This window comes from Patella vulgata, chromosome 9 (assembly GCF_932274485.2).
Source record: "Patella vulgata chromosome 9, xgPatVulg1.2, whole genome shotgun sequence".
Lineage (NCBI taxonomy): Eukaryota > Metazoa > Mollusca > Gastropoda > Patellidae > Patella > Patella vulgata.
This window is the reverse complement of record NC_065887.2, coordinates 14,799,229-14,825,667: the sequence shown is the minus strand read 5'-3', so window position 1 is coordinate 14,825,667 and position 26,439 is coordinate 14,799,229. Positions and strand designations below refer to the sequence as shown.

At 37.3% G+C, this 26,439-nt stretch overlaps 1 protein-coding gene across 1 annotated transcript in view; it reads left to right on the top strand.

Annotated features, from left to right (window-relative positions):
* Window positions 1-1,355: 1,355 nt before the first annotated feature.
* Window positions 1,356-26,439, top strand: part of LOC126832690 (cardioacceleratory peptide receptor-like) — a 37,406-nt gene continuing 12,322 nt past the window's right edge. The window contains exons 1-2 of the mRNA XM_050563556.1: window positions 1,356-1,509; window positions 18,882-19,076. Of these exons, the coding sequence (XP_050419513.1) occupies window positions 1,356-1,509; window positions 18,882-19,076 (349 nt within the window). The remainder of the gene's footprint in view (window positions 1,510-18,881; window positions 19,077-26,439) is intronic.

Genomic DNA, 26,439 nt, shown 5'->3' with positions numbered 1-26,439 from the left:
TGGCATTTGAACATAAAAACTTCACAGATTGAAATGTTTCTTGACGTTTCTATTGGTGTCTATTTGAATACCGTAGATTAAATTGCATGCTGTGGGCGTAAACTGGATTTCCGAAACGGAGTGGGGGCAGAAAAGTTGCTATTGGGTCCGATTTAAATTTATTTAGGTTATAAAATCTTCAAGTTTGCTATTGGACGCTTTTTGTTAAATCTATATCACGACCCCCACCCTCCCCACCAACAAATCAAAATACACCACTGAAGTAGACACACACAGTTAAATTAAAGGGTTTAAATGTTGTCTCCAGAGAGAGAGAGAGAGAGAGAGAGGCGACCCAACTCATTGTCACGTAGAATCGGTGAATCGAAACCACGCCTTTTGACTCAATGGCAGACCTTATGATCTAACACGCACGCTTTAAACCATTCACACACCACCATGTGCAGGGTGACAGCATCACACCATCGGTTTATATCAATCATACGATTTATAGCACGATGTTGAAATTCGGCAATGAGCAATATTTGGCACATCCTCGGTTACCCAGTGTACTCATTCTGTTCTACTCCACTATACCCTGGGTTAATCCATAGGGTTTCCACGATTTCAAATCATCTGCCCTGGCCTAGAATGTAGCTACAGTCTACGAACCAATCAGAAAACAGTTTACAAACCAATCGTTTCGCCTTCGTTTTTATAAGGGTAGATAACCATATTCATGTCCATTTACTGAATGATTTATGTAAATAATGTATATATTTATAATTTATTTATATTTAATTGTATTATCAAAATCTGTAGTATGTGTTGTTGATTTCAAATATGTATAACATCTATACGTTTGACTTTTGTTATTATTATTACTATTCGTTCTTTGTCTGAAATATGTCATTCTGTTATATTTATTATTATTGAACTTATACTTGGCAATTTGATTCACAATAACTTGTCTACGATATCACGTGGACATAAAATTCCCGGGAACGAACGAACGATTCTAAATAAAACTAATGACCTTACATTGTTATATGAACGCCTGGTCTTCATTAACACAATATATAATTGGTTGTTAATAATTACGCATTTAGAATAGGCCAACTCCTAACATTGCCCGATGAGAGATACTTACCTTTGCCAACTTCCTTTTCAAATAACAATTTATGGGATTGGTCGATAAAAATAGCACAATCATCAAGGGCGGATAACTTGAAAACGTAACTCCCCCATAGATTAACCCAGGGTATAGTGGAGTAGAACGGAATGAGTACACTGGGTAACCGAGGATGTATTTGGCAGAGCTATTTCTCCTATCACAATAACTCTATAAATTGCTTGGATTGTTTTATTATTTAAAAATGTTTTTTTTTTTTCAGAGTGAACAAATAACGTTCCTGTGTATTTTATTCGCCATGATTATAATTGGCAATTGTCTAGTTATCGTGTCTATATCCCTATCTAAGAACAGAAGATCGCGGATGAATTTCTTCATATTAAACCTAGCCATCGCAGGTAAGTCAATTTCAGTCTAATGTCTTTCATCATAGTATTAATTAGATTTCTTCATTGGAGTGGACCAATTGTGCGGCCAAATACTAAAATATGCCGGGGTTCTAATACCGGGAAAGTGTTTCTAGTACGTACCTTGGACGGTGCACCTTTTGGCGTATGAAATAATATTCCACTAAAAATATGCATACATTCGACTCAAATCCGATCCTCGGTATCCCCAGTGATATGGTTCCGTTACCCTCCACTAACCCTGGGTTCATTCATGGGGGAGACACATAGTCAAATTATCCGCCTTTAATACTTGTGCTATTTTTATCGACCAATCGAGTGAGATAAGGGAAGTAACTCGCGTTTTTTTTTGCAACCAAGATTATTGTGGTGAAGATAAACAATGTCGATAAGACTGGTATGTAAACCTTTTTTTGATTTGTTCGTAGAATAAACCTACGATCAAGGGCAGATAATTTGAATTTGCGAAAACTCCGTGAATAAACCCAGGGTATTGTGGAGTAGACCCGAAGATACCATTGGGGATACCGAAGATGCTTAAAGCCATGAATATGTCCTCTTAGTAATTCACAGAGCTTACTAGTAGTGCTTACCTTTACGAGAGTCCGCTTATTATCGAATAGCTTTTAAGGTGGCGACATCTCGACTAACAGTTTACGATTTGAGAGGTCGGGATTGAATTAAAAAAAAACCCCAGATTATAGTCATGTAGGACCGACTGAGTTCCTTAAATAACGGCTGATCTTTATGTACCTGGAATAAAATTAAATGAAGTTTAACCTCCTACTTTTCTGTCCGATCCGGCTAATGAATCCGACCATACGCCAAATACTGTGCTATGAGTGTAAGTTTGCCCGAAAACCGGCGCCTACGGCCTACTCTTATTTCGAATTCAACTGTCAAGGATTCTTTTACGTGCACGCCAACACCCCTTCCGAATGACTAGACGCTGTTCTTCGCCAAACCGTCCGTACTACACCGCTGAAAACATCTGGATCGAATTCAGAACCCACAGGTCAGCGAGCCAGTGCCCTTATTCACTGAGCCACCAGGAACCCACTTCATGTGCCTATACTTAAGTGAGTGCCATTTATTTGGTATCCAATAGAACATGATCAGGCCATCACATCACATCCTCAAACTGTATCCAAGAATGCATTATCACGAGCCATGTTTTTGTTTTTTTCTTTAACGAACTTAAATGACCAACCAACGACATATATATGGAAGAGAGAGAGAGAGAGAGAGAGAGAGAGAAGGAGAGAGAGGGGGGGTTAACGTTCACTCGGCACAAACTAGGCCATTTCGGGACTAACATATGGTATAATTTTATTTCAATAATTCGCTTGCGCGAAGGAGTCTTTAGTTGTGGGAGGAAACCGGAGGACCCGGAGAAAACCCACAAGGATGGACAGGCGACCCTACTCCTTGTCACGTATAACAAGGGAATCGAAACCACGCCAGTTGACTCAATGACAGGCCTTATGATACAGCGCGCACGTGCTAACCATTCGGTCATCCAATCCCCCCAACGACATATAACCACTCTGTAAACAGATGTCCACAAAAGTACATATATATTAACTTGTGTGTGAGCTTGTCGGATACGAAAAGGGCGTGACACCAATGGCTGTAGAAAGGATAAGAATAACCTGTCAGTTTAAATTAGCTAACAGCAAACAAAAGCAATTTTTACTGCAATATAATATAATGTAAGAAATGTCGTTTTAAAATGCTGTTTTTGATAAACGTGGGCCGTTGAAGGAGCTATAAATGGCGGCAATGTATGTTTTTACTCCATGCATGTTTGTACATGATTGATTGTTTAACGAAATAATAACGTCATTAGTATTCATTATTCCTTTTCCTAATAAATAATAACGTCATAACTATTCAATATTCCCTTTTCTACGAAATAAAGCTGAAAAAATAGACTGAACCGATAATTTAAAACATTTTGTATGAACATTTCTAAAGGTTATGTTTCTAAAATACAGCGATTGTGAGACAACCCAGCTACGGAAGCGTATAGGGGTCACGCAAAATTTTGTAGAAGACCTCGAGATCCTGCGATCCTGTGATACTTTCTCTAGATCTCAACTTAATGTTCTCGAAATCCCCTAATAATTTTCTCGAGGATCTCCCATCCTGTGTTAACGATTTTGAGAATTCGAGTGAATTTTCTTGGGATCTTGCCATCCTATGTAAATTTTCTCGAGATCTCAGGTGTTTTTATGCGTGCGCGTAGATTTAACGTATTCTCAGCGCCCCACAACCAGTCGTTTCGTAGTGTACCCCCCCCCCCCACACACACACAACACTTTCCCCAAAACCTTAATACCACGATAGAGCCTACAGATTTTAACGGATTTGTTTCAAATTTAGTGTAAAGTATTGGTGCCATGAGAGGGCGGTCCCTGTCGCTTCTAGCGCACCTTGTCGTTCTGGAGTTGTCCACCTTTTCCGAAAAAGTTGTTAACCCATTAGAGGCTAAAGTTTTTAACTGATTTTGTTTTTCAAATGTGGTGTGAAGCACTAGAACCTTTCGATTTTCAGTACTTCGCAAACTTCTGTTCGAGAGTTACCCTCTTTGTCCGTATTTTTTTCAAATGTGACGATGAGAGGAAGAACCCTATCGATATACAACATTCTTTGACCTTCTGTTCCGTAATGTACCCCCCCCCCCCCCCACACACACACCCTTTACCTCCCTGGAAGCCTTGTTCACGTCATAGAGGCTTCGCTTTTACAATTGTGTGTGAAGCTTTGGGGTCATTCATATTCAATGGTTAGCGATCTTCCGTTCCGGAGTTATACTCTCCATTCTTTGAAACCTCGTTTTTAACGGATTTTCGATATTCAGTGTTCCGCGACAAAGATGACTGACCCCTGTTAATTTTCAGCAATATAAGGTTTTCTGTCCCAGAGATATAACAATCACGTGAACACGATAAAGATTAAATTTCTTGATGAATGCTAGATCCTTATTCAATTTATTAAACAACCAAGTTTTCCTTTCGAATAATTTGCTGTTGAGGCATAGATGCTGCGTGGGCGTATCTCCACACTTTGCGTGGCTATCGTTCAAATTCCTATTTTCCGGTAAACCTTGTGAACGTGTTAGAGCCCAGAGTTTTTCAAGATTTTTTATTTAAAATCTGCTCCGAAGCATTTGTGCCACAAGACAATAAACTCTATATCTAGCTTTATTCTAAAACAATATATGGTCTGAAAACCATGCAAAAAATGACATTTTCAATTAAACGTCGCCCACACATTAAATTGGAATAATTTAACAAGCATGTCTGTAATTCAAAGCTTCACACATTAAAGCTAACGTGGCAGGGTTTTGAATTTCATATTGGGTGTGAAGTATTGGGGCCATAAGAAGATGAACCCTATCGATTTTAATCATATTTCAAATTTAGTGTAAATCATGGGTATCCTATCGATTGTCCGTTTATTCTTTCATTAGTTAGCAGTTTTCCTTTGTAAAAAATGTTAGAGTACTTTTTTTTTTATCAAATTTGGTGCGAAGTATTGGGCGAATGGTGGCTTCACAACGTGGAGATACTATCATGTAAAGTTTTATATTAACCCGGGATCTCGAGAAAATTTACATAAGATGTCAACATCTCGAGAACATTAACTCGAATTCTCGAGAAAATTTACACAGGATGTCAATATCTCAGGAAAATTATCAGGGGATTTCGAGAAGATTAAATTGAGATCTCGAGAAAATTAACAGGTGATCACGGGATTTCGAGAAAGTATCACAGGATCGCAGGATCTCGAGACGTTCTATAAAATTTTGCATGGCCCCTATACGCTTCCGTACCCAGCGACTGTGTAAAAAAACCACATCTGTTTCGTCTTCAATCTCTGATAGGCTACATAAATCACAAACTCTGTTTTGTCTTTTTATATTTTGTACCCACCACTTTCTATATTTAGACTATGTGCAGGTAATTTAATTTTTGCAACAATTTTTGATATATTTAAAATGTATAAATATATTACGTAAAGAGAAAAATTAACAATACAGTATACTGATACAGGTAATTCTAGGAGATGCACTGATTTGTAGTTGAAGCTAACTTAATAAAGTATTTGAATATTATAACTTTTCTAATAATATATAGCGGATAACAACCAAGCTCATAATAAATTATACAATTATGCGTGGATTGACGAACACTTATGACTATTTTTCAAAATGAACTGTGAATTCTTTCTACGTCTGACGCTTTATGAAAGCCCCAGATTTCAAATCCGTAGCTTAAAACACGTGATGTATCAAATATGGAGATTTTAGTTTCCTTGTTAAAATAATTCTCGTTACATGTTTTTAAAATAGCGTATGAAGCTTTACAGACCTAAATAATTAAATTCATTGGTAATATCAATATTCAGACCAGCGTAATGTCATGCATGATATAGAGAGTTGATTGTCCGTTTGTCATGTTAATAAATGTCTAAATAATAATTTATATAACATTTGAAGTCAGAAAAAGGCCCTGCAATAGACAGATTTAGCTCTCGCATGCTACCTCTTTAACAAAGATCCGAAGGAATTATGGTGAAAGTAAACTAGATATTGAGAATATACACAAGAGCCTAGCTTGTCATTTGTCATAGAATATAGATTAACTTATAGATCCGTTCAAATTAGTTTTCTATAGAATTTAGAGCTATACGTACAAAATCAAAACAAAAACTAATGGTTCCGACGAATCACATGGTTCTGGGTTAGCTTTTTGTTTTTCAATTTAGTGTCACATTTCTTTTCTTGATTCGACATGAACTCATTAAAATATGAACTCCCCTGACAACTTATCGGAAAGCTCCAGTTACCAATCAACGCCTCAACATGAAATTTTAAACTTGGTTGATAAACTGTGAACCTAGCGGCCATTTTTTTTTACGAAGAAATTCAATTCAGGCGTTAGTGATTGAGGGATGATATTTAAAAAAAAAAAAGAAAGTCAAGACTCATCGGATGTACAAACAGCATCTTATATACATTGATAAGTTTAGATTCAAAATGCCATTCGGGCGATATCGGCAAGATATCGGAGACCATGGTTGAAAAAGCTTGAGTAATTACGTCAGAAGATGTAGCGGTGTACAACTAGACGTATCAAGCACAAACTCCAACCACGCTTACACGAAACCCACGCCATCTTTGATAACGTCACCAAAACAGTCTGTCAAAACACACTATTGTTTATTTGCTAGCAAAAATGTTTTAGTTCCCCTTAATGAATTGGTCTTTTGCGATAAATCGAAACCGGAAGTTGTCTAATGTGAGACACCATATAGAGGGTCGTATCAAGAAATTAAGGCTTGCACTTCAGGTCATAAGTTTTGTCACCGAGTCAAATAGCGTGGTTTCAATCCAAATGTTGTACCTGACAAGGAGTAGGATCACCTGTCCAACGTCCAGAGTCTTTGTCGAGTGGACGTTAAGCTCCACCCCTCTCTCTCCCTGTCTCCAAATGGGGTATACAATATCAATTTTATTTTTTATTGAAGACATTTAGAAGTCCTGGCCAGTAATTAAGGTATGTTGTTACCGACATGTACTGAATGGTAAAGCGTGTTTGTTTATAGGTACAGGCAACTGGCGGGGTTCCGATTCCCCGGTTGTACGTGACAAGGAGTAGGGTCGCTTGTCCAACCTCGTGGGTTTTCTCCGTGTCCTCCGGTTTCCTCCCACTGCTAAAGAGCCATACGCGCAAGCGAATTATTGAAATAAAATTGAACCATGTGTTAGTCCCAAAATGACATAGTTTGTGTCGAGTGGACGTTACCCCCCTCCCCTCTCTCTCTCTCTCTCTCTCTTTGTTTGGGGTGTTCCCACTTAGCCGGCAGGCTTTGATGTCAAATTTTGCCGCTAATCCAGAGTTAATCCTAGAACAATGGTGTTATAAACTATAGTCCATATCTTTTTTAAGACTAAAACTGTATTGATTTTAACAAATTTAACTTTTATTAAATAACATTAAATAGCTTACACATATAAAAATATATTGATTTTAACAAATTTAATATTTATTAAATAACATTAAATGATTTACACATATAAAAATGCATATAACCATTGTGTATTAAATATCGGCCACCTCGATTATTGGAGATAAAGAGAATATTAACCTGAACGTTTGTCATTTTAAAATAAATATAATTTCGACACAGATCGACCATCTTTTTATATTAATATAGTGAATTGAATTCATGTTTGAAATCATAACGCCGGCATGAACTGTGTTCAAAATGTCATTAATTAGTTGGTTAATAAATTTTATTAAGAGGGTTTAAGAGCTCATTAACGCTGAACACTAGTGAACAGTTCTTGAGTGACTATTTTTAAACAGACTATAGTTTTAAGATCAATCAAAGGATTAACAGTCTGCCGGCTAAGTGGGAACACACCCTTTGTTTACAGGTGTAAACGAATATTGGGGCCAACTTGATTTAATGATGCATTATGTAAGATTTAGAAAAAGCGCTCGTTTTTCTTGCTATAATCGTCCCAAATAGATAATGAAAAATAAATGGACATGTCATTCAATAAATGTCTAATTAATAATTTAGATACCGGGGGCCTGTTTCACGAAATTTTAACTAAGATAAAATCCAGATTTTAGTAATTTGATTGAATAATATTAGATTGATTTTAGTGCTTAGCCAATCAATATTGAAGTATCTACTATAATTTCGATTTTATCTTTAGTTAAAATTTAGTGAAACAGGGCCCAGACTTGCAATTGTCAGTAATTTAAAGGTCAAACAAAAGACTTGCGATTGGCAGATATTTAGCCCTTACATAATGCATCTTTAATGATCGGTATAAATAGGTTAAACGGAACATATATCAACTAGCAGGAGTGTTTCCCCAAGCATTCTCCATAATGGAGTAGCACTTTTTTCAGGTTGACAGACATCCACGCTTTTCATTTCCATTAGTATTTTTTTTATTTTGCACAGGAATAAAGTTCGTTGACATCCACACTTCTCGTTGGTGTTGAATTTCTTTATATTTTGCGAAGGAATTATATTAGTTATTGTCAAATTTTCAGAATTATTTGCATTATTTGCATTCAGAATCTTAAACGGCTTTAATAAAAAAAAAAAAAAAAAAAAAAACCCAAAAAAACAGCGGTCGGTAAACAAGTTTAAGGTCAGCCAAATAAATCAGTTAAAAATATTTCAGCCGTCTATATGTGTTCGAGAAAACGTTTCTGAAAAGCTGGTCTATCTTGGTTTTCTGAACGTGTTTGCTAAAGAAGGTCGGTTCCAGTTGACCCTCTGCTCGCACAATAGATTCCTCCTGATAAAATGACATGCGTAATTAATTCTAACTTTTAAATGTAAAGGCTACACAACCCTGTTTTAAAAATTGTTTAAACATAAGCATGTGGGCGGCATAATTGAGAGAGGATTTAACGTTCACACGATGGAACCTAGATCATATTGAGACTAACATGGTGTAAATTTATTTCACTAACTCGCTTGCGCGTAGGGGCCTTTAGAAGTGCCGGGGCGATTGGCTCGGAGAATACCCACAATGTTAGACAGGCGATCCTACTCATTGACACGTAATATACATTGATCCTGTTGGGTATATCATATTTAATTTGGATAAATATACGAAGTGAGTGATCTTTCCTAAACTGGTGGGGTTTCTGCACTCCCCTATTACTAAATTAAGTGGGCTCAAAATGTAAACATATAAACTTGTCGCGGCAGTGGATAATCATATTATTATTTCTCCACGTACTGTGGCATATTGGGTACGTATATCAAGTGAGTAATCTGCTCTTCCTCCCACTACTAACTAGCATAGCGTAGACAATCAAATTATTGAGAAAAATGTCATTATGTGTTATTTTAGAAATGACCCACTAATGATGAGATGATGTCAACGCTTAATTCATTCATTTCCTTCCTCGTGAGACCATATTATAAAATATATGGACTAAAAAGCCCACGTCAAGTTTCCCCTTGCCCCCCCCCCCCCACACACACACAGACAATCCGTTATATAATTTCAACAAAAATTATGTCAAAACGCATAGTTTCAACAAAAAATATGCCAACACGTATCAGAAACACGCAGTATTTATGCGGACCTACGGTGTATCAGAAATTACCCTTTGCTAGCGAAGTTATGAATTTGTGAAGTTTTGACAAGATTTATCCTAACTACTCTTGATTATGTCGATTGTTTCGATAATAAACAAAGTCTTGGTTATACATTTTAACCGATTATAATCCATTTAATGTCCCAGACAGCCTGGTCATGTGAATAAATATCTAAATAATAATTTATATAACAATTGAAGCTAGAAAAAAGAACTCCAATAGGCGGAATTGATTCTTAATGCATCTTTAAAGCAGCTAACCTCCTATTCAGTATTATCCATGATTTTCAAAATTACAAACACGAATTAGAGTTCAACTGTGGTCCATTTCAATCAATATCTATGTCGTTGAAAATATTAACAATTTAAGGCACTGTGAACATTTTAAAATCAGTACGTGTATTCTACGGATGTAATGGCTCGATTGCCATTTGTAATGAACAAAGAAAAACTTATCCCAGAAGACAATTTAAAAATGACTGATTCACATCTGACAAAATAATAATTTAAAAAATAAAACGCACAGAATGGACTAAGCAGGCGCAAACGACTGTCGTTAAATTTGGACTGCTCGCGTATTTCATCGAATTTAAATGATTAGAAATTACGATATAAATTTGAATAAGGGTGTTAATCCCCTTGATACAATCATTATTATATTAAATTGTTCTTTTAAACCAATTTCGTATATATTTTAATGTCTTAAAGAATAGTGCTATGTGCCCTTTAACAAAAGTTATCGTCGCTGATTAACATTTAACGTCGTTTGTGGCAATGCAATAGATATTGTTATATTGTCATAAACATCTATGATGATATATCAGATGCGCAAATAGGTCTCAGTTATCCTCTGTCCACTTCTTTTTTCGCCGTATAATCATGGAGTATGTTGTACGTTTGAGTCCTTCACAACAAGTGAACCGCCTTGTGACACTCTTACAAGTTATTTCCTGTGTGATTTTCAGGGAATCCAGTTTTTTTTATTAATATTGGGTGTATCTAGTTTCCATATAATATATCAATATGGCAATGCATGTATTGGAAATAACTACCCTTAAAAAATGTAATGCAAGAGCTTCATCTGCCTATTGCAGGTCTTTTGTTTCTGTTTTCCAATGTTAAACACATTATTATTTAAACATTTATTTACATGACAAGCCCAGATTCAACTTTCTGAGTTATTGCATGTATTAGATCATCTGCGTCATATAGTCGGATAACGTTCAAACACTTTTCATTAACTATTTTGAACTATTATAGCAGGAACGATCAGTCCTTTCTCTAAATCGTACATAATAGATTAATGCATCCAACATAAACCCAAGGGAAGGTGATAGGTACACTTAAGATGTTGTTCAAGAGGTAAGGTTTGCTTTGCAGCTCTGATGGATGGGCATTTAGCGATAAATTCCGGTATTATCCGGCGTATTTGAATCATACAGGCGTAATGGATAACCCTGCAGAAAGAAGATGTTATTTCTCATTAAGACTGGATAATCGCCGCGTGATGAGATTACTCTAAGGCAAATCACTAAATAGTTCGATTAGTTGTGGATTACTACTCGAGTATTTGCTTGAAATAAGTACTGTACAGTTGACGCTTAACACTGACCCCGGATTCATTCACTTGAATTGAAATTTGATGTTTATTACTTGCAAGGTTCTTGTAATGTTTATCTATCTTGTCCGCATGTTTGTCTGATTGCTGTTGTTTAGCGTGTAGTGCCTCATTCATTTTATAGTCCGTTAATCGTGGCGATTTACGTCTGAAGATAGACATATTATAAGCATATGGTTATTCGATTATTGTATCGAGTAAATTCTCATAAGATTGAGATCACTAAACTAAAACATATTAATATCAATATGGCATTTATTGATTGGGTATAATAAATACACAGCCATTTATATGGAAAACAATCACTGGTTTATACAAATATAGTTCGACGTTTGTACACATATACCACGACGTTTCGACAAGTGTTCTCTTATTGTTTTCATGCACAAAATTAGTTAACGGCATGTAACTAGCCTTTTGTGTTTGAAAACGTATCGAAACGTCGAGATATATGTATACAAACCAGTGATTATTTTCCATATAAATTGTGTTATATGTTTATACGTTCGAAATGAAATGAAATGGGGTATAGCGAACGGGCTAATGAAAACGAGCATACGTCACTCAATGGACTTTGTGGGAGTTCGAATTCCAACTGTGAAGGGATCTTTTACGTGCACGAAAATGTTTCTATGTTTTTAGGATCTATAAATAAAGTTAGCCTCTCGATTGGTAGAAACATTTACATTGTCGTTGATCAAATATCTCGCTTTGTGGAGATTTTCCTTCTTTACTCTCCGTGCAGTATATAATGATGAAATTGATAATTAATGCGGTAGTTACCCCTATGCACCAAATTTCAGCCCCGGGACAGCCCTATTATAGTGTAGCCGCCAACCCGGAACAGACAGGCAAACAAACAAAAGTCACAAATATTAGTATAGATGGTTGATTTGATTGAAACAGAATAGGTCATTCAAGGCCCGTGTTACATATATGTTGAAAGGAAAGTATAATCGGTCATATACGCTTCAAACAGCAAAATTGAAAGCAAATCCCAATTGGGGCCGTATCATTAAACCTACACAGTAGTTTGATGCAATCTGATTAAAACACAGATCCTATTTCGTTTCGTTTTTATAGTTCAAAATTTTGTTTTACTTGTCTTTACTACACCTATAGGATCTGGAAGAGTTGTTATATTACCGGTTCTTGGCCTTTTCAAGCAAGGAATTGTGTGTAAACCATTAGAAACGTCAACGCTGATTGATTAATCAATGTCTGACGTCATAGGTCAAAAGCCGCTCGTTTGACCCCTGACGTGAGCCCCCACTATAACTTGTCAGATCTTCATGTAGTGTAGGCTATCGAAAGTATAAAAAAACCCAAACGAAACATAGATCTGTATTTTAATCAGATTGTAGTTTGGATCCATTCACAATTTTTGGATTGTCTGTATGTTTGTGTTTTCCTGAGTATGATGCCCTGTCCGTGTATTTGTTTTTGTGTAAATTGTGTGTGGTGCAGCCCCCCTGCACTTACTATTAAAACTATTACTATCAGAGTCATCCGATTTATTAATCGATTTACTCCAAAGCTGAGCAATAATAATTCAAAATTTGTTCTCAACCGGAAGTAACAGCAAGTTTAGTGGCTAAAGTTTACAACTAATTGTTGTCCAGTTTGGGAGAAATTTGTAATCGTCGATTGATACATCAGTAGAGTATATTTTAATAACCAATCGAAATGACCATTTAAACTCTTCATAATGGAAACACTTTCTTTCACAGAATACGATAACGCTTAGGGCGAATCAAATCCAATCTTTTCTGATAATCTATAGAAACAGAGCTACCCGGCTTTGGTCTCATCGTGTGTTTAATGGTCCCTAGAAATTTCGCCAATCTTATTTAATTACTTATTCAACGCACGAAAGCACTCATTGCTTTCTCTGATCCGAACCTTCATTTGACAAACGTTTAGTGTCTGTACAGTGATCCTGTGTATCCGAGCGATTTCCGCATCACTTCAAGGCTAATTCCAACGCGTTTATTCCTGGTAAACCCCTGCTTAATGGGGCATGTTAAGCACTCAAAGACATTTGATTTCGTGGGGAAAACATATTTGATTAGAAGTCGAGATTGATTAAATGAAATCCACTTAAAAAAACGAGATTATCGTGTTTTTGATCAACTGTCTTCAGAGAAATCTAACTTGTAAAGATTAAACTAAGACAAAAGACAAGAGGAAAATTTGTAATTTGAATTTGAAGAGAAAAAATGAAATGGGGGTTAACATTCTTTTGTTCCGCATCGACTGGGCTAATGAAGACGGGAATATGCTACGGAGACAATGTGGTATGAGACAAATGTTGTTTTGTTTTTGGAATTTCAGAATCGCTCAACCAATTTTCGCAGATCCTGAAACCGCTAGACAGGTCCGACTTTTAAAAGGGACAATAACACTCTTGCTGGCTTGACAGCTCCAGAAAATAAAAAAAATAGCCTTATTCTAAGTACTAGATGTGTAAGTGTCTTACCTGTTGTGTAAATTATCCATTAAATCCTATTTTACTTGTCCAAAGGGTTCGAAAATATTTTTAAATCCAAGTCACATTTGAAAAGGTTTACGTTAGGCTTTTCAAATCATTTAGTTGAATTTTTCCAATTTTTTAAATTAGGTGTGTTAAGATGAAATTTGTATCACCAATTAATTGGAATATTGTAAAATAGTACAATTTGTTGACCAGAATAAAGATTGGGACATATTATTCAGTTACAACAAGAGTGGTATTGAGCCTTTAAGTAAGATCTTATTACAGAGGTACTGCCCCTGTCGCAGAGACAGTAAAAACAATGCAAAAAAACGACTCTTGAGATGATGGGGATTGGTTTCTTAGATATGTTAGAAAAACAACTTGCTATGAAAGATTAATTTTACATTATATTGGGTGGGCGGTATATATTAGTTTAACATTTAAGACGAACTTTTCAATCCGTTTAAAAGCTCATATTAATGCACCAGATTAAATCGGAAATGATTGGAAATATTACATGATAATTTTTTGTACTGGAACCATTAACGTCGGAGCGAATGTAAGAAGACCATTGAGTGGAAACTGAAAAGATAAGATTTCCCGGTTGGATATCTAAATGTCAGGAAACCAATGGAAAGAGAACGTAAAATCTGTACGTTATTTTTTTAATACAAACTATTCGATATTTTAATTTTTTTATCTAATTGACACTATAAATTTCCATTTTATCCACATTGTGAAGTCCTTGAAAGCTGAAACATAGATTTTTTCTACCTAAAGTAACCGACAAGTTGTAGATTATGGCTAACCTTGAACGCAGTATCCTAACTTGTTATAAAAAAAAGAATTCCATTACAGTTAATTTTGAATCTTTAAAAAAAAATGAATAAAAAAATCAAGGGTATTTCGTTGTTAAAAGGACACAGTCTCTTGAACTAAATTCGGTGCTGTTACGGAATTCTTTTACCCAAATCAAAGAAATTTGATTCCTTTAAAGATACATTATGTAAGATTATGGCCGTTCTGGCTGTAATAGTTAAAAAATAGATAATGAAAAATGAATATTTGAATATGTCATTCATATATTTCATGTACTTTATTCTGAGCGAAGTTATGTGTGTTTGAAGGGATTGACAAGATGTAGCGTAGATGTTTCCTTATGGAAGCAACAGTACTTAACAATCGAGAGTAAGTCTCGATTATCCATTTCACGTTAGATTTTTTGAATCTCGCGGATTCTTATTCCTTTAAATCATCCGATGGTCTAAATAATAGTTTATATAAAATTTGAAGCCAGATGAAAGACCTTCAGTAGGCAAATTTATCTCTTACATATTTCTGAGAGCTACGATGGCTAAGTGACCAAGACGCCGGCTCGCTAGTCTGGAAGTAGCGGGTTCGCTCCTGGTGTTGACCGAGAAATTTCATCGGGATTTTCCGGCATGGGGTCCCCTTGTCCGTGGTTTGGGACGGGAGGACCTGACAAGGACAGCTGTCTAGACGTTCAGATGGGACAAAAAAACGATGTCTCGTGCACACATTGGCATGCACAAAAATATTCGATATAAGAATAGGCCATAGCACCGCTGCCCCCCCCCCCAGCACAATGTAGGAGCAGAACAGTAGGACATTAAACCCAATTTCATTTCATTTCACTTACATAAATCATCCTTAAAGAATTTTGTTTGTATCTACGATATTAATTTCTATCTGTCCATTTATCATCGCAAATGCCGATCGAGCTCCTTTTGTGCTACTCGAGTAATTTTACTCTATAATGTAAACGTATTTCCAAGTTATGTCTTGAACACACAAACTTGTAATGAGATTTGGTTTCTTTGTGTCGTGGACAAGTTATTGCAACAACATCGTTGTTCTTAGCGTTTCCATAGTTAATGCGTTCGCCAACCGTAATTGCCGTCGGCAAAAAAACTAACATTAATATATTCTCTTAGGAAGAAAATGTTACGAGGTCATGAATACTGTCTTGTCGCTTTCCCGTAGCCGACCGCCTGGAATTAATGTATACTCGAGACATAAGAGCCCCAGTTCGTGTATCTCATATGTCGTCTATGATGAGCTTTCAGATTTATCACAAGGTGTATATACAGTGACCTTTTCGGGTCAGACTAGATAATTATTTACTAGTGATTGACATAGTGCGATCTGATGTATACATATTTTACAACCCACACTTGTCATAATAAGAGCGAGAGAAATAAACGTGGTTTAATGACCACTCGACACAAACTAGGTCATTTTGGGACTAACAAAGGGATTCACGTTATTTCAATAATAATAAATCATTTGCGTGTAGGGGTCCTAGCAGTGGGCAGGCGACCCTATTCTTTGTCACTTATAGGCGGGGAATCGAAACCACGCCACTTGCCTTAATTACAGACCTTACCCCCCCCCCCCCCTGAATTAATGAAAACACCTGACATCAACAAAGACATGCATTTACATAATGGTATCACTAAGTTATATAAGGTGCCAGATACCAGGATTCACCACTTGTCTGCGATATCAACCCGATGGAAGCGAGTGTTAAGCCCTATGATCGAACGAAAAAGCGCACGTCCTTTTCTGTCGTATCACCCACTTTCGAAACAGACCTTAAACCACATGGTAGCCGCGGTGACTAAGTTGGCTCGCTAGCCTGGAGTTCCTGTGTTCGATCCCGGTGTTCCCCAAGACGGAGGGCTGACAAGAACAGTGTCTATAGTCATGATCCTGTGTATGCATTGATGTGCATGTAACAGAACCATTGACGGTGTTGTAATTCGAAATCAGAGTAGCAGGTATAGCGCCGAAGTCCGGGAACAATTTCCCTCTTAACCCGTAAAACATTCTTAATGAGTAGACAGAAACGCATGGCATATGCCCGTCTTCATTAGGCCGGGGGTGCATACAAGTATGACATTAAACCCCATTTCATTTAATATTTTTAGAGTTTGGTATTCGAACAAAATTCACCCTTTTAATAAACAAAATATTATATTGATCAACTAAGATCTCACTCGTTTGGAACTAGAATTTCATTCGATTGATATCAGTATGAATCGTGCTTCATACTATTTTAATGTGATAAGATCTGGCATTAAGGGCTTTAAACAAACCCTATTTAATACCCTGCATGTGGTCTCACGCACCTCAAGCTGTATATGTATTGATAACAGAGTTGTCAACATACGAGAGAATTGTTTACATGTATTTGTCATGACAGGCAAGTGGCTAAACCGTTTGTCACTTGTGTCATTGTGAACATGGGGATTAGTTCAGATTAACTTAACATTTGTAAATGTCACTAGATCAGAGAGAGAGAGAGATAAATGGGGTTTAACGTCCACTCGACACAAACTAGGTCATTTCGGGACTAACATATTTTATTTACATAATTCGCTTGCGCGTAGGTGCCTTTAGCAGTGGGAGGAAATCGGAGGACCCGGAGAAAACCCACGAGGTTTGACAGGCGCCCCTACTCTTTGCCACGTACAACCGGGGATTCGAAACCACGCCAGTCGACTCAATGACAGACTTTATGATACAGCGCGCGCACGCTAACCATTCAGCCATCCACCCCCCTCCACTAGATCAGACTTAGTCTTTACATCATTTTCAATCAGTGTCGATTGTAACATGCAATTAAACATGTAACAGTCGAGAGAGAGAGAGAGAGAGAGAGAGAGAGATGGGGTTTAACGTCCACTCGACGCAAACTAGGTCATTTCGGGACTAACACATGGGTCAATTTTATTTCAATAATTCGCTTGCGCGTAGGGCGCTTTAGCAGTGGGAGGAAACCGGAGGACACGGAGAAAACCCACGAGGTTGGACATTCGACCCTACTCCTTGTCACGTACAACCAGGGAATCGAAACCCTGCCAGTTACCTGTAAAGAAACACGCGTCAGGTCGACTCCTGCTCTGGCAGTAGAGTGAAAACCTACGAGATTAGGCAGGGGACAACACAGGGCATTGTCACCTACAAGCTCTGGGTCTTTGTGGAATAGTACGTCCTCCAGAACGGGTTATGGAATCATTAAGCGCATTCTAAGTTGCCGCCATCATCATAATATCCGGTATATCCCACCAGACGTAGTACAGCCTTCCGAGCCGATTACGGAATCGTTATGTTTTAAGTTAAGTTTTATGCGTTATAATAACAACCTTGACCATTTCTTTGTTTGCAACTTGAAGTTTTCATCAAACTACTGTCTTTTGTTTCCTAATTCTGTATTGGAAATTTAAAATGATACTCTTCAAAAAAAAGTAGGGGATATTGAAATGCAAATACCTATGCAGGTTGTGATATGATAGTCATGGATACTTGACATGCTTTGAGAGTATGTTCACAGATGAAGAACTTATCGCCCCAACAGAACCACTGAGCTGCACATGCGACACGCAATAGCGCCATACACGAGGGAGGGGTTCATTGTCAAATTTGACACTTCAAGGAAGGGTTGATGAAAACTGCCCCTTGCTGGTTTATCTGCCCATGTTTGCTTTCCTATCGGTTCTTGCATAGATTTACTGTTTAGCGTATCTTTGCTTTGTTACGTTTAATTTGATCGGGAGACGTGTTCGTCGACGTCAACGTCAACCGACAACACTGCAAGAATTCGCCGTGGCACTGCAAGAGGAGTGGGTCAGATTGCCCCAAATCGTGATTGGACGGTTGATTAGGAGCATGCCACGACGAATTACTGAATGTCTGAGGATTGGTGGAGCAATTACTCATTATTAAGATAAAAATCAAAAACGTCCATTATCACTTTTGGCGGTATGTCTCTTTGCGAGTGAAATGGGACCGTCAGATAAGCCGCCCACATGAAATGTTTATGTTCATGTGTAGGAAATTGGCCTGTTATTAACATACACTGGTTACCTCTAATAAAAACAGCAGTGCATTTCCACAGTTTTGTATTGTTTCTGAATATCCCCTACTTTTTTTTAAAGAGTATATATGGGACATCTTGACGACGGGATTAAGGTTTTCGTTATCGTTCATCGTATCTGGGTCACTCTAAACACTAGCACCAGACCCTCTAGCAGCTTTGGACAGTTCCTCGCCATATCAATATTGTATGTTCATTTCTCATTCACTTATTTCTTTTCAGATATATCAGCCGGTTTAGTAAACGTTTTAACAGATATTATATGGAAGAGTACGATAGATTGGCATGGTGGTAACGTAGGCTGTAAACTAGTACGTTATGCGCAAGGAGTTGTGACGTATGGTGCAACGTTTGCTTTGGTGGCACTTAGCATAGATCGCCTTGATGCTATCGCACGACCTCTAAAATTCTCAGGAAGTGGTAAGTAATGCTATCATTTTGCCGAAAAACGATATGTATGAACTGACATTTAATCTTTGAACAATTTCATCAAACTACATTTGTTTCCCTTTGATGTAATCCTAGAGTAGTTCAGTGTTTCGGCTTTAATACGCTACCTTACCTAGAAGGAAAGTAGTAGTTATTAGCACACTTTCCGAGGTGTATCGGTGAAGATCAGGCCAGTTTTGATCGAGGGTCCCAGTCGAGGAAAGGCGCTAATAAGTCACTTACGTCACATTTCTGTCGAGTCGTGTCAAGCGAAATGTGACAAATATTTTCTGCTCTTTCATTTATCCCTTTCTTTGTCTAATGTTACATTTCAAGGCAGAATGGAAAAACGACCTAAGTAGTATTGCATTTACACGTGCGTCTTGCTGCGAAATGTGACAAATACTTTCTCCTCTTTCATTTATCCTTTTCTGTGTCTCACGTTACATTTCATGGTAGAATGATTTCGCAGTGGAGAAACGACCTGAGTAGTATTGCATTTACACGTGCGTCTTGCTGCGTTACCCTGAGCGTAAAACAGTCACGTGTTTTTTAGACTGCACTCCGCACTCGGCAAACCCCGACAGATTCCGTTACTCTACATCTAGCCTCGGCTGTATGACGATAAGTGATATGCACCTACGCCTATACAATTGCGATGCGACACCGGTTTACTTATTAGGAAAACTTGCCGCTTTTAAAAAAATGTTATCAAAATTGCGTCGTTCGAAGCGTGTATAGAATTTTTAGTGTAAAGTTGTCCTTGTTTGAAGAAAATCGGATAAACTTGAAAGAAAAACAGCTTCAGACTTTGAAATATTTGTATGATAAAACATTCTTCAAAGGCTTCGTCATGGGCAACGCCGGTGGTAATCCGGGAACTTGAAAGTAGTTCCAATGGCGGACTTCGACATACAGCCGAGGCTAGATGTAGGGTACTGGAATCTGCTGAGGTTTGCCGAGTGCTGCACTCCGCAGATAGATGACGTGAACATAGAGCCATCACAACGTGTCCCTGGGACACTGCAAAACGTGGGTCAATCCTGGTGAAGTGCTTATCGGCGGATGGTTCGTCCGTTGAAATTTATTTGTAATAAAATTTATGACTTTCTAAGCGTTTGTTTTCATCCTGCTTATTTTCAATGCCTCTATAAAAGTGGTCGTTTGTCGGATATGAACAGTACTCTTTCTGGAAAGCGTACTGTTCATTTCTGATACACGTCTACTTCTATTCCTGTATTGGAAATAAACAGGAAAGTTTTATCAAAGGTTGCCACTGGCAACGAGGTGGAAGTGGGATGTAATATATTAAACTTGGGTGAAGTTATTGTTTTATAGGCGGGAGAGGGGGTGGGGGTGGATGTCACTAACGCGGTTGTGTATCTGATCTCCAAAGAATATACATGGTGTCTAAATGATGCCTTACATTGTGTTATTAATGATATTTCCGTTTCTGATGGATATATAGTGTTTTTGAGACGTCACGATGTAGGCACTAATTGATTGACTCATCTAACGTGTTTATAAAGTTAATAGTCATAAACAAACAATATAAAGGCGATTTGGTGTTATTATATATCATTTATCTAAATCACGTATCTTTAATAAGCAACAGATTATATAGAAAGAATGTTGTGTTTTGACTTTCTTAGAAAATATGAAATGATTACTGTAAGCTTCCAAACTTATTTCTTTAAAATGAGATACCACATTTTCTTATACAGTCTATGTTTTATTTACAGTCAGTAGGCCTATGGACCATATGGTCTGTAATTATAAGGCCCATGGAACTGGTGATTTGAAACGATCAATTGTCACGATTTAACATTCTGTGTATATTGTGTTTACATAAAAAAAATATTCTGTCTGTGGAGCAATATACCGTAAATATGAATATAGTATGCCCTTGTAAACAGAAATTAAAATTATACACCCATTTGAAAGAATTGACTTAATTTGGTCAAATATTCACAAAAACCATTATACTTCTGGCCTAAGCTAATGATGGCTATAATAGTCTGGACTGGTGAGAAGTAGGCTACATATAGTACATGAATGATTCTTATTATTTAAACAGTCTTAATATATAACCTAACGATAATGATATGAACTTTGATTAATAATATTAATAAACCAACATCGTTTCCCTTTAAATCAAAACAGAAATCAAATCTAGACTGATTGGATTGTCATAGCAGACTAGGCCTTTGCATTATTATAAGATTGGATTCTAAAAATAAGCCCGACGTCAGAGACGGGGATTGTTTCTTTATTCTTCATAAATTATAACCCTTTCCGCAGTATTAGGTCAAAAAGAAACCCAGACTAGAAATGAAAACAAAAATAATATCGGGTGAAAAGAAGGAACTGGTAATTGACGTGTGTGCAAACTAATGCGCATGCGTTCCAATTCTACCGAAGAGGAATGGCGCCACCTGCATTCATGAAAGTACCTGGCAATGCTTCTCGGATAGGCTTCTAATAAAACTTTTGATCATTCTATTATTTTCTGTCTATACTGTCCGGATATCTTCTATACTAGCACCGAGGTCAAGTGTGCACATTGGCGTTCACGTAAAAGAACCCTTATCAGTTAGAATTAGATATAATAGTAGGCCGTAGTTAAGCTGTCCGGGCAAAATTTTCCTTATAACACACCGTATGGCGTATCCCCGTTTTCATAAGCCCAATCAGTGCAAAACAGTATTTCATTTCATTTTATGACTTGCAACGTACAAGACATCGGTTATATCTATCATCAGTTTAGTTACCTGACTTTGCCGGAAGTTTAGTAATTGCCCCCCTTGATCTTTTGCTATCTTATTACGGCCTTATTATACTGTTTGAGCCAAATCATTTTTGTTTTGTACAAGGATTAGGAATATGTTTAGTGGACTGAAGGAATAGTCCTATACTGCTTAAAACAAATATCAATAAATAGAAAAAATATAAATAGCATTGTACCCGACCTTGATTGCAAAAGGGAATTCAATACATTGGACAGAAAATAGGACGTTAAACACCATTTCATTCATTCATTCATCCGATACATTGTTTAGCCATTTCCTGTAAAATCAAATGCATATGTTCGGGAAGTATTAGATATCAATATCGATATATTTATGGGTCACTTGACGTGGTGCGGGTGTTATCATATTATATCCAATAACTGTTCAATCATTGAGTTAAAATAGAGTTATCGACCCCAACCGCCATGTAGTCGAGGTTAAATTAGAAGATATAATTAGACGATTATATTGATGAGATTGCTTCTTTATTGGATCAAGTGATTATTAATTTGATGGACTGTTAATGAGTAGTCGCGCTCAACCTGTTAATTGATAATCTACCGGAAAGAAATGTTGGCTGAGTGTTTATGTTTGTTCCCATCTAGGATGAAGAATGAAATGAGGTTCGACGTCCTATATTTTTGCAACTATCGGGATACTGTAGACCGACATTCGCTATGCAGTGTGCTATGCGCTACGCAGACTCTTACTTGGATCCTTTTAAGTGCTCTCTCGAACGTGTACAACGTCCTTGTTTTTTCGTGCCCTCCGAACGACCAAACGCCGCTCCTTGTCAGGCCCTCCGTCATGTGTAACACTATGTCTTACAGATAACAGAATATCATAATGTATATAAGACCTTTATTGGGAACATGAAATAGACACAAATCGAGAGGAGCTCTATTCCAAGTCTGACTTGCTGTCAGTAAACGTCTGCTTATAAAGCCTCTAACATTTAGCGGAGGTGGACAGGAGTGATAATCATATATGGTATTGTTTATTATCAATTATGGTGTTTGTAATTAAACTGCATGTTTCTTTAAAAGTCATTGTCAGGTCAAGGTATAATGAACTGACAACTAATACATTCTCTTTGAAGTTCCGTCTAGTGTTACACGCGGATCATGTGTAGCTTGTTGAAGAACATCTTGAATTAACTAGATGTTTATTAAGAACGTGTCTTCACAGAAGTTGTCGAGAGTTTAAACGTCAACTTCAGTTATAGATCAGATTGTCACACCAGGTTATTTATTAACGAACATAATATAACGTCAACTTCAGGTATAAATCACTCTGTTACACCTGCACCACTGACAAAGGGAAACCACACTCGAGAATAAGCTCGGTCATTTTTCTTAACAAATATCATATAAGTCATTAAATAAAAATAACAAATATCTAACGAATTTGATCACAAACCATGCTCAAGACCATCGCGTTTCAATACAATCTGATTATTTACCGGTTTTGTATTATTGTCGCCCGTGCTTTTCCATACAGCGACTTATATGTATATTATTCAGGTCGAAATGATGAACCATTGTTTCATTAGATTGACGGCATAAGGATTGAAATATATGACCAGATTATCAATTTCAGACAACAGATAATCGATCAATTTATTTAAGATAATATTGTACCGACAACTAACTACATAAAAAAAACCCATCTACTATTTGATATATTGTTGATACGCGAGTAATTTGCGTGACACGTCTTCTTTAGATACTTCTCACTTAAATTAAACAAAAAACCTTATATATCTATAATTTGACACGCAAATGAATATCATACAATCCTTAGATTGGGATATGTAGTAAAAACTCCTTCATGATAGTTGAAATTTATATTACTTCCGGATTCTGGAATGTGGGTGTATAAATGAAATGAAATGGTAGTTAACGTTCAACGTTTCTGCACAGCCCCGGTTAACGAAGATGGGGATGCGAGCGTTCTTTTACGAGCACACCGGTTTTCTTGAAATTCTATTGTCTTTGAGGAGTTTTAATACTGCTTCAGATATATACTTGTGGTATTTGTCTAAAAAAGACCCCAGACGCGTTACAATATAGGTTATATGCAGTGATAGGTACGTATCTGTATTAGAAATGAAATGAAATGGGATTTAAAAGCCTGTTTTTCTGCACCGACAGGGCTATAAATAAAGTCGGGCATATTCCATAGTGTACTATGAGGGAACTATTGCCCGGACAGCGGCGCCACGGATCACTCTTGTTTCAAATTCCAACTGTCGAGGTTTTTTTATGCATTTTATCACGTATATTGTTGACAATGATTGTGGGTCCGGGTTGTGGAAGACGCCTTAGATTAAGACCCCCTTCCTCACGTGCGCGTTAGAACATAAGATCTGTCATTGAGTCAAGCGGCGTGGTTTTGATTCCCCGCTTGTAAGTGATAGCGTAGGGGTCGCCTGTCCAAACTCGTGGGTTTTCTCCGGGTCCTTCCGTTTTCTCCCACTGGTAAAGACCCCTAAAATTGAACCATATGTTAGTCCCGAAATGACCTAGTTTGTGTCAAGTGGACACCAACAGCCCCCCCCCCCCCTTCTGTCTCTTTGGGGATAATATGAATGGTCTTATTCTTGTGCTTTTAACAATGTAAGCTATGAGTAATATGCTAAAAGCTATCACTATCAATCATATCTCTGTTAGAGGTTCATTACATCTTGTTCAGACAGATTGACATACAATATAAATTATTTAATTAATTGCTGGATTTGATTAATGGATTATAGGGCTTATAGGGATACTCACCCCACGAAAAACAAAGTGATCGACCGTGAGGAATACGTAACAATAAAAGTCATGCCGTGTTGTAAGCATCACAAACCGAAATGTGATCCGTAAACATTCGATTAGCAATAGGCCTTGGACAGCGAAACATCAAATTTGCATTAATCGTATCAATCGTATCGGCGTAATTTATATGTTCTTATGGACATGGAATTGTCATAATAGGTGAACAACATGTAAAACGTATTAGTAAACATTGAATACGGTAATATGACAAATTGCGTGAGAGGTGTATTTCCCCTGGAGAAATTAAATTTTCATGATGTCTGCCCCTCCTCTTTATATACATTATGTTACATTGTCATTTAACGGCAAACACGTTAATCGTAAACACATATACCCCCCCCCCCCAAAAAAAAAAGAAAGAAAGAAAAAGAAAACACACAAAAAAAAACAAAAAACAAAAACAACATAAGGTCTGTCGTTTAGTCAAGTATTAAAGTATTAAATAGGGTTTACTTAAAGCCCCCCCCCCCCCATTAAATCCCGTGTTTCACAAAATATTCTCATATTTAAGTTAAGAATTTACTCCACTTCCAATCACTGTTTAAGAGCAATTTCTTTGATCCAGAAACACCAAAATTTGCACATAGTTTCTCATTATGTATTTGATACATTAAAGAGAGAGAGAGAGAGAGAGAAATGGGGTTTAACGTCCACGCGACACAAACTAGGTCATTTCGGGACTAACTTATGGTTCAATTTTATTTACATAAATCGCTTGCGCGTAGGGGTCTTTAGCAGTGGGAGGAAACCGGAGTACCCGGAGAAAACCCACGAGGTTGGACAGGGGACCCTATTCCTTGCCACGTACAACCGGGGATTCGAAACCACGCCAGTCGACTCAATGACAGACTTTATGATACAGCGCGCGCACGCTAACCATTCAGCCACCCAACCCCCCTGATATATTAAAAAAAACAAATGTTTTATAAAGGACTATGCTTTAATAAAAATAAGGCGAACAATTTTGTGTAAATTCTTAAGTCTAGGAATGTTTTGTGACACCGGAACCAGATCTTAGCTGATTAAAATAGCATGAAGTGCGATTCACACTCATATAAATGGAATTCGAGTTTCAATCGAATGAGATCTTAGTCGATCAACACATATGTTGTTCGAATATCAAGCTCTAAAAGCGACATCAAATGACATGGGGTTTAGTGGCCTATTTCTATGCATCTTCAATAGAAGGCTTGATCTCGCCTTAACTACGTACATCTTATCAAGCCCTTCACGTAATACCCCGCATATTTTAGCATTAATTTCGATTGGGTATAAGCCCAGCTTGTGATCCTATAAATTTCCTTCGTTAAAAATATCGTTACGATTATCAAGTCTCGCGCTTCTAGCTAAAATGTCAATATGTGACAATCGAGTTGCAAAGTTCAAGGTTCGATCAATGTCAAGGTTGCTGGAAATCATGGCTGATCAACAAAGGCTGTAAACTTTTCTAGTTTCTTTTCTATGGAGGCCGCCATATTTGTTTACAGTGTGTTATGTGCCACGACCTCTGATTGGGCAATGCTAATTAGTCACGTGTAAACACAACGAGCGCAAAAGTTCTGGAATTGTTGAGTATTGAAGCAACGGCTAGATGCTGTAAAACTCGTGGTCGTTGCTTCAGGGACATGATTTTTTTGTAACAACGGGACTAATAAAGACTGGCATATGTTAATCGTTTCCGCCAACTATTAAGGGATCTTTTACACTAGACCTTCATTGTTCGTACCATGAAAACAACTAAAC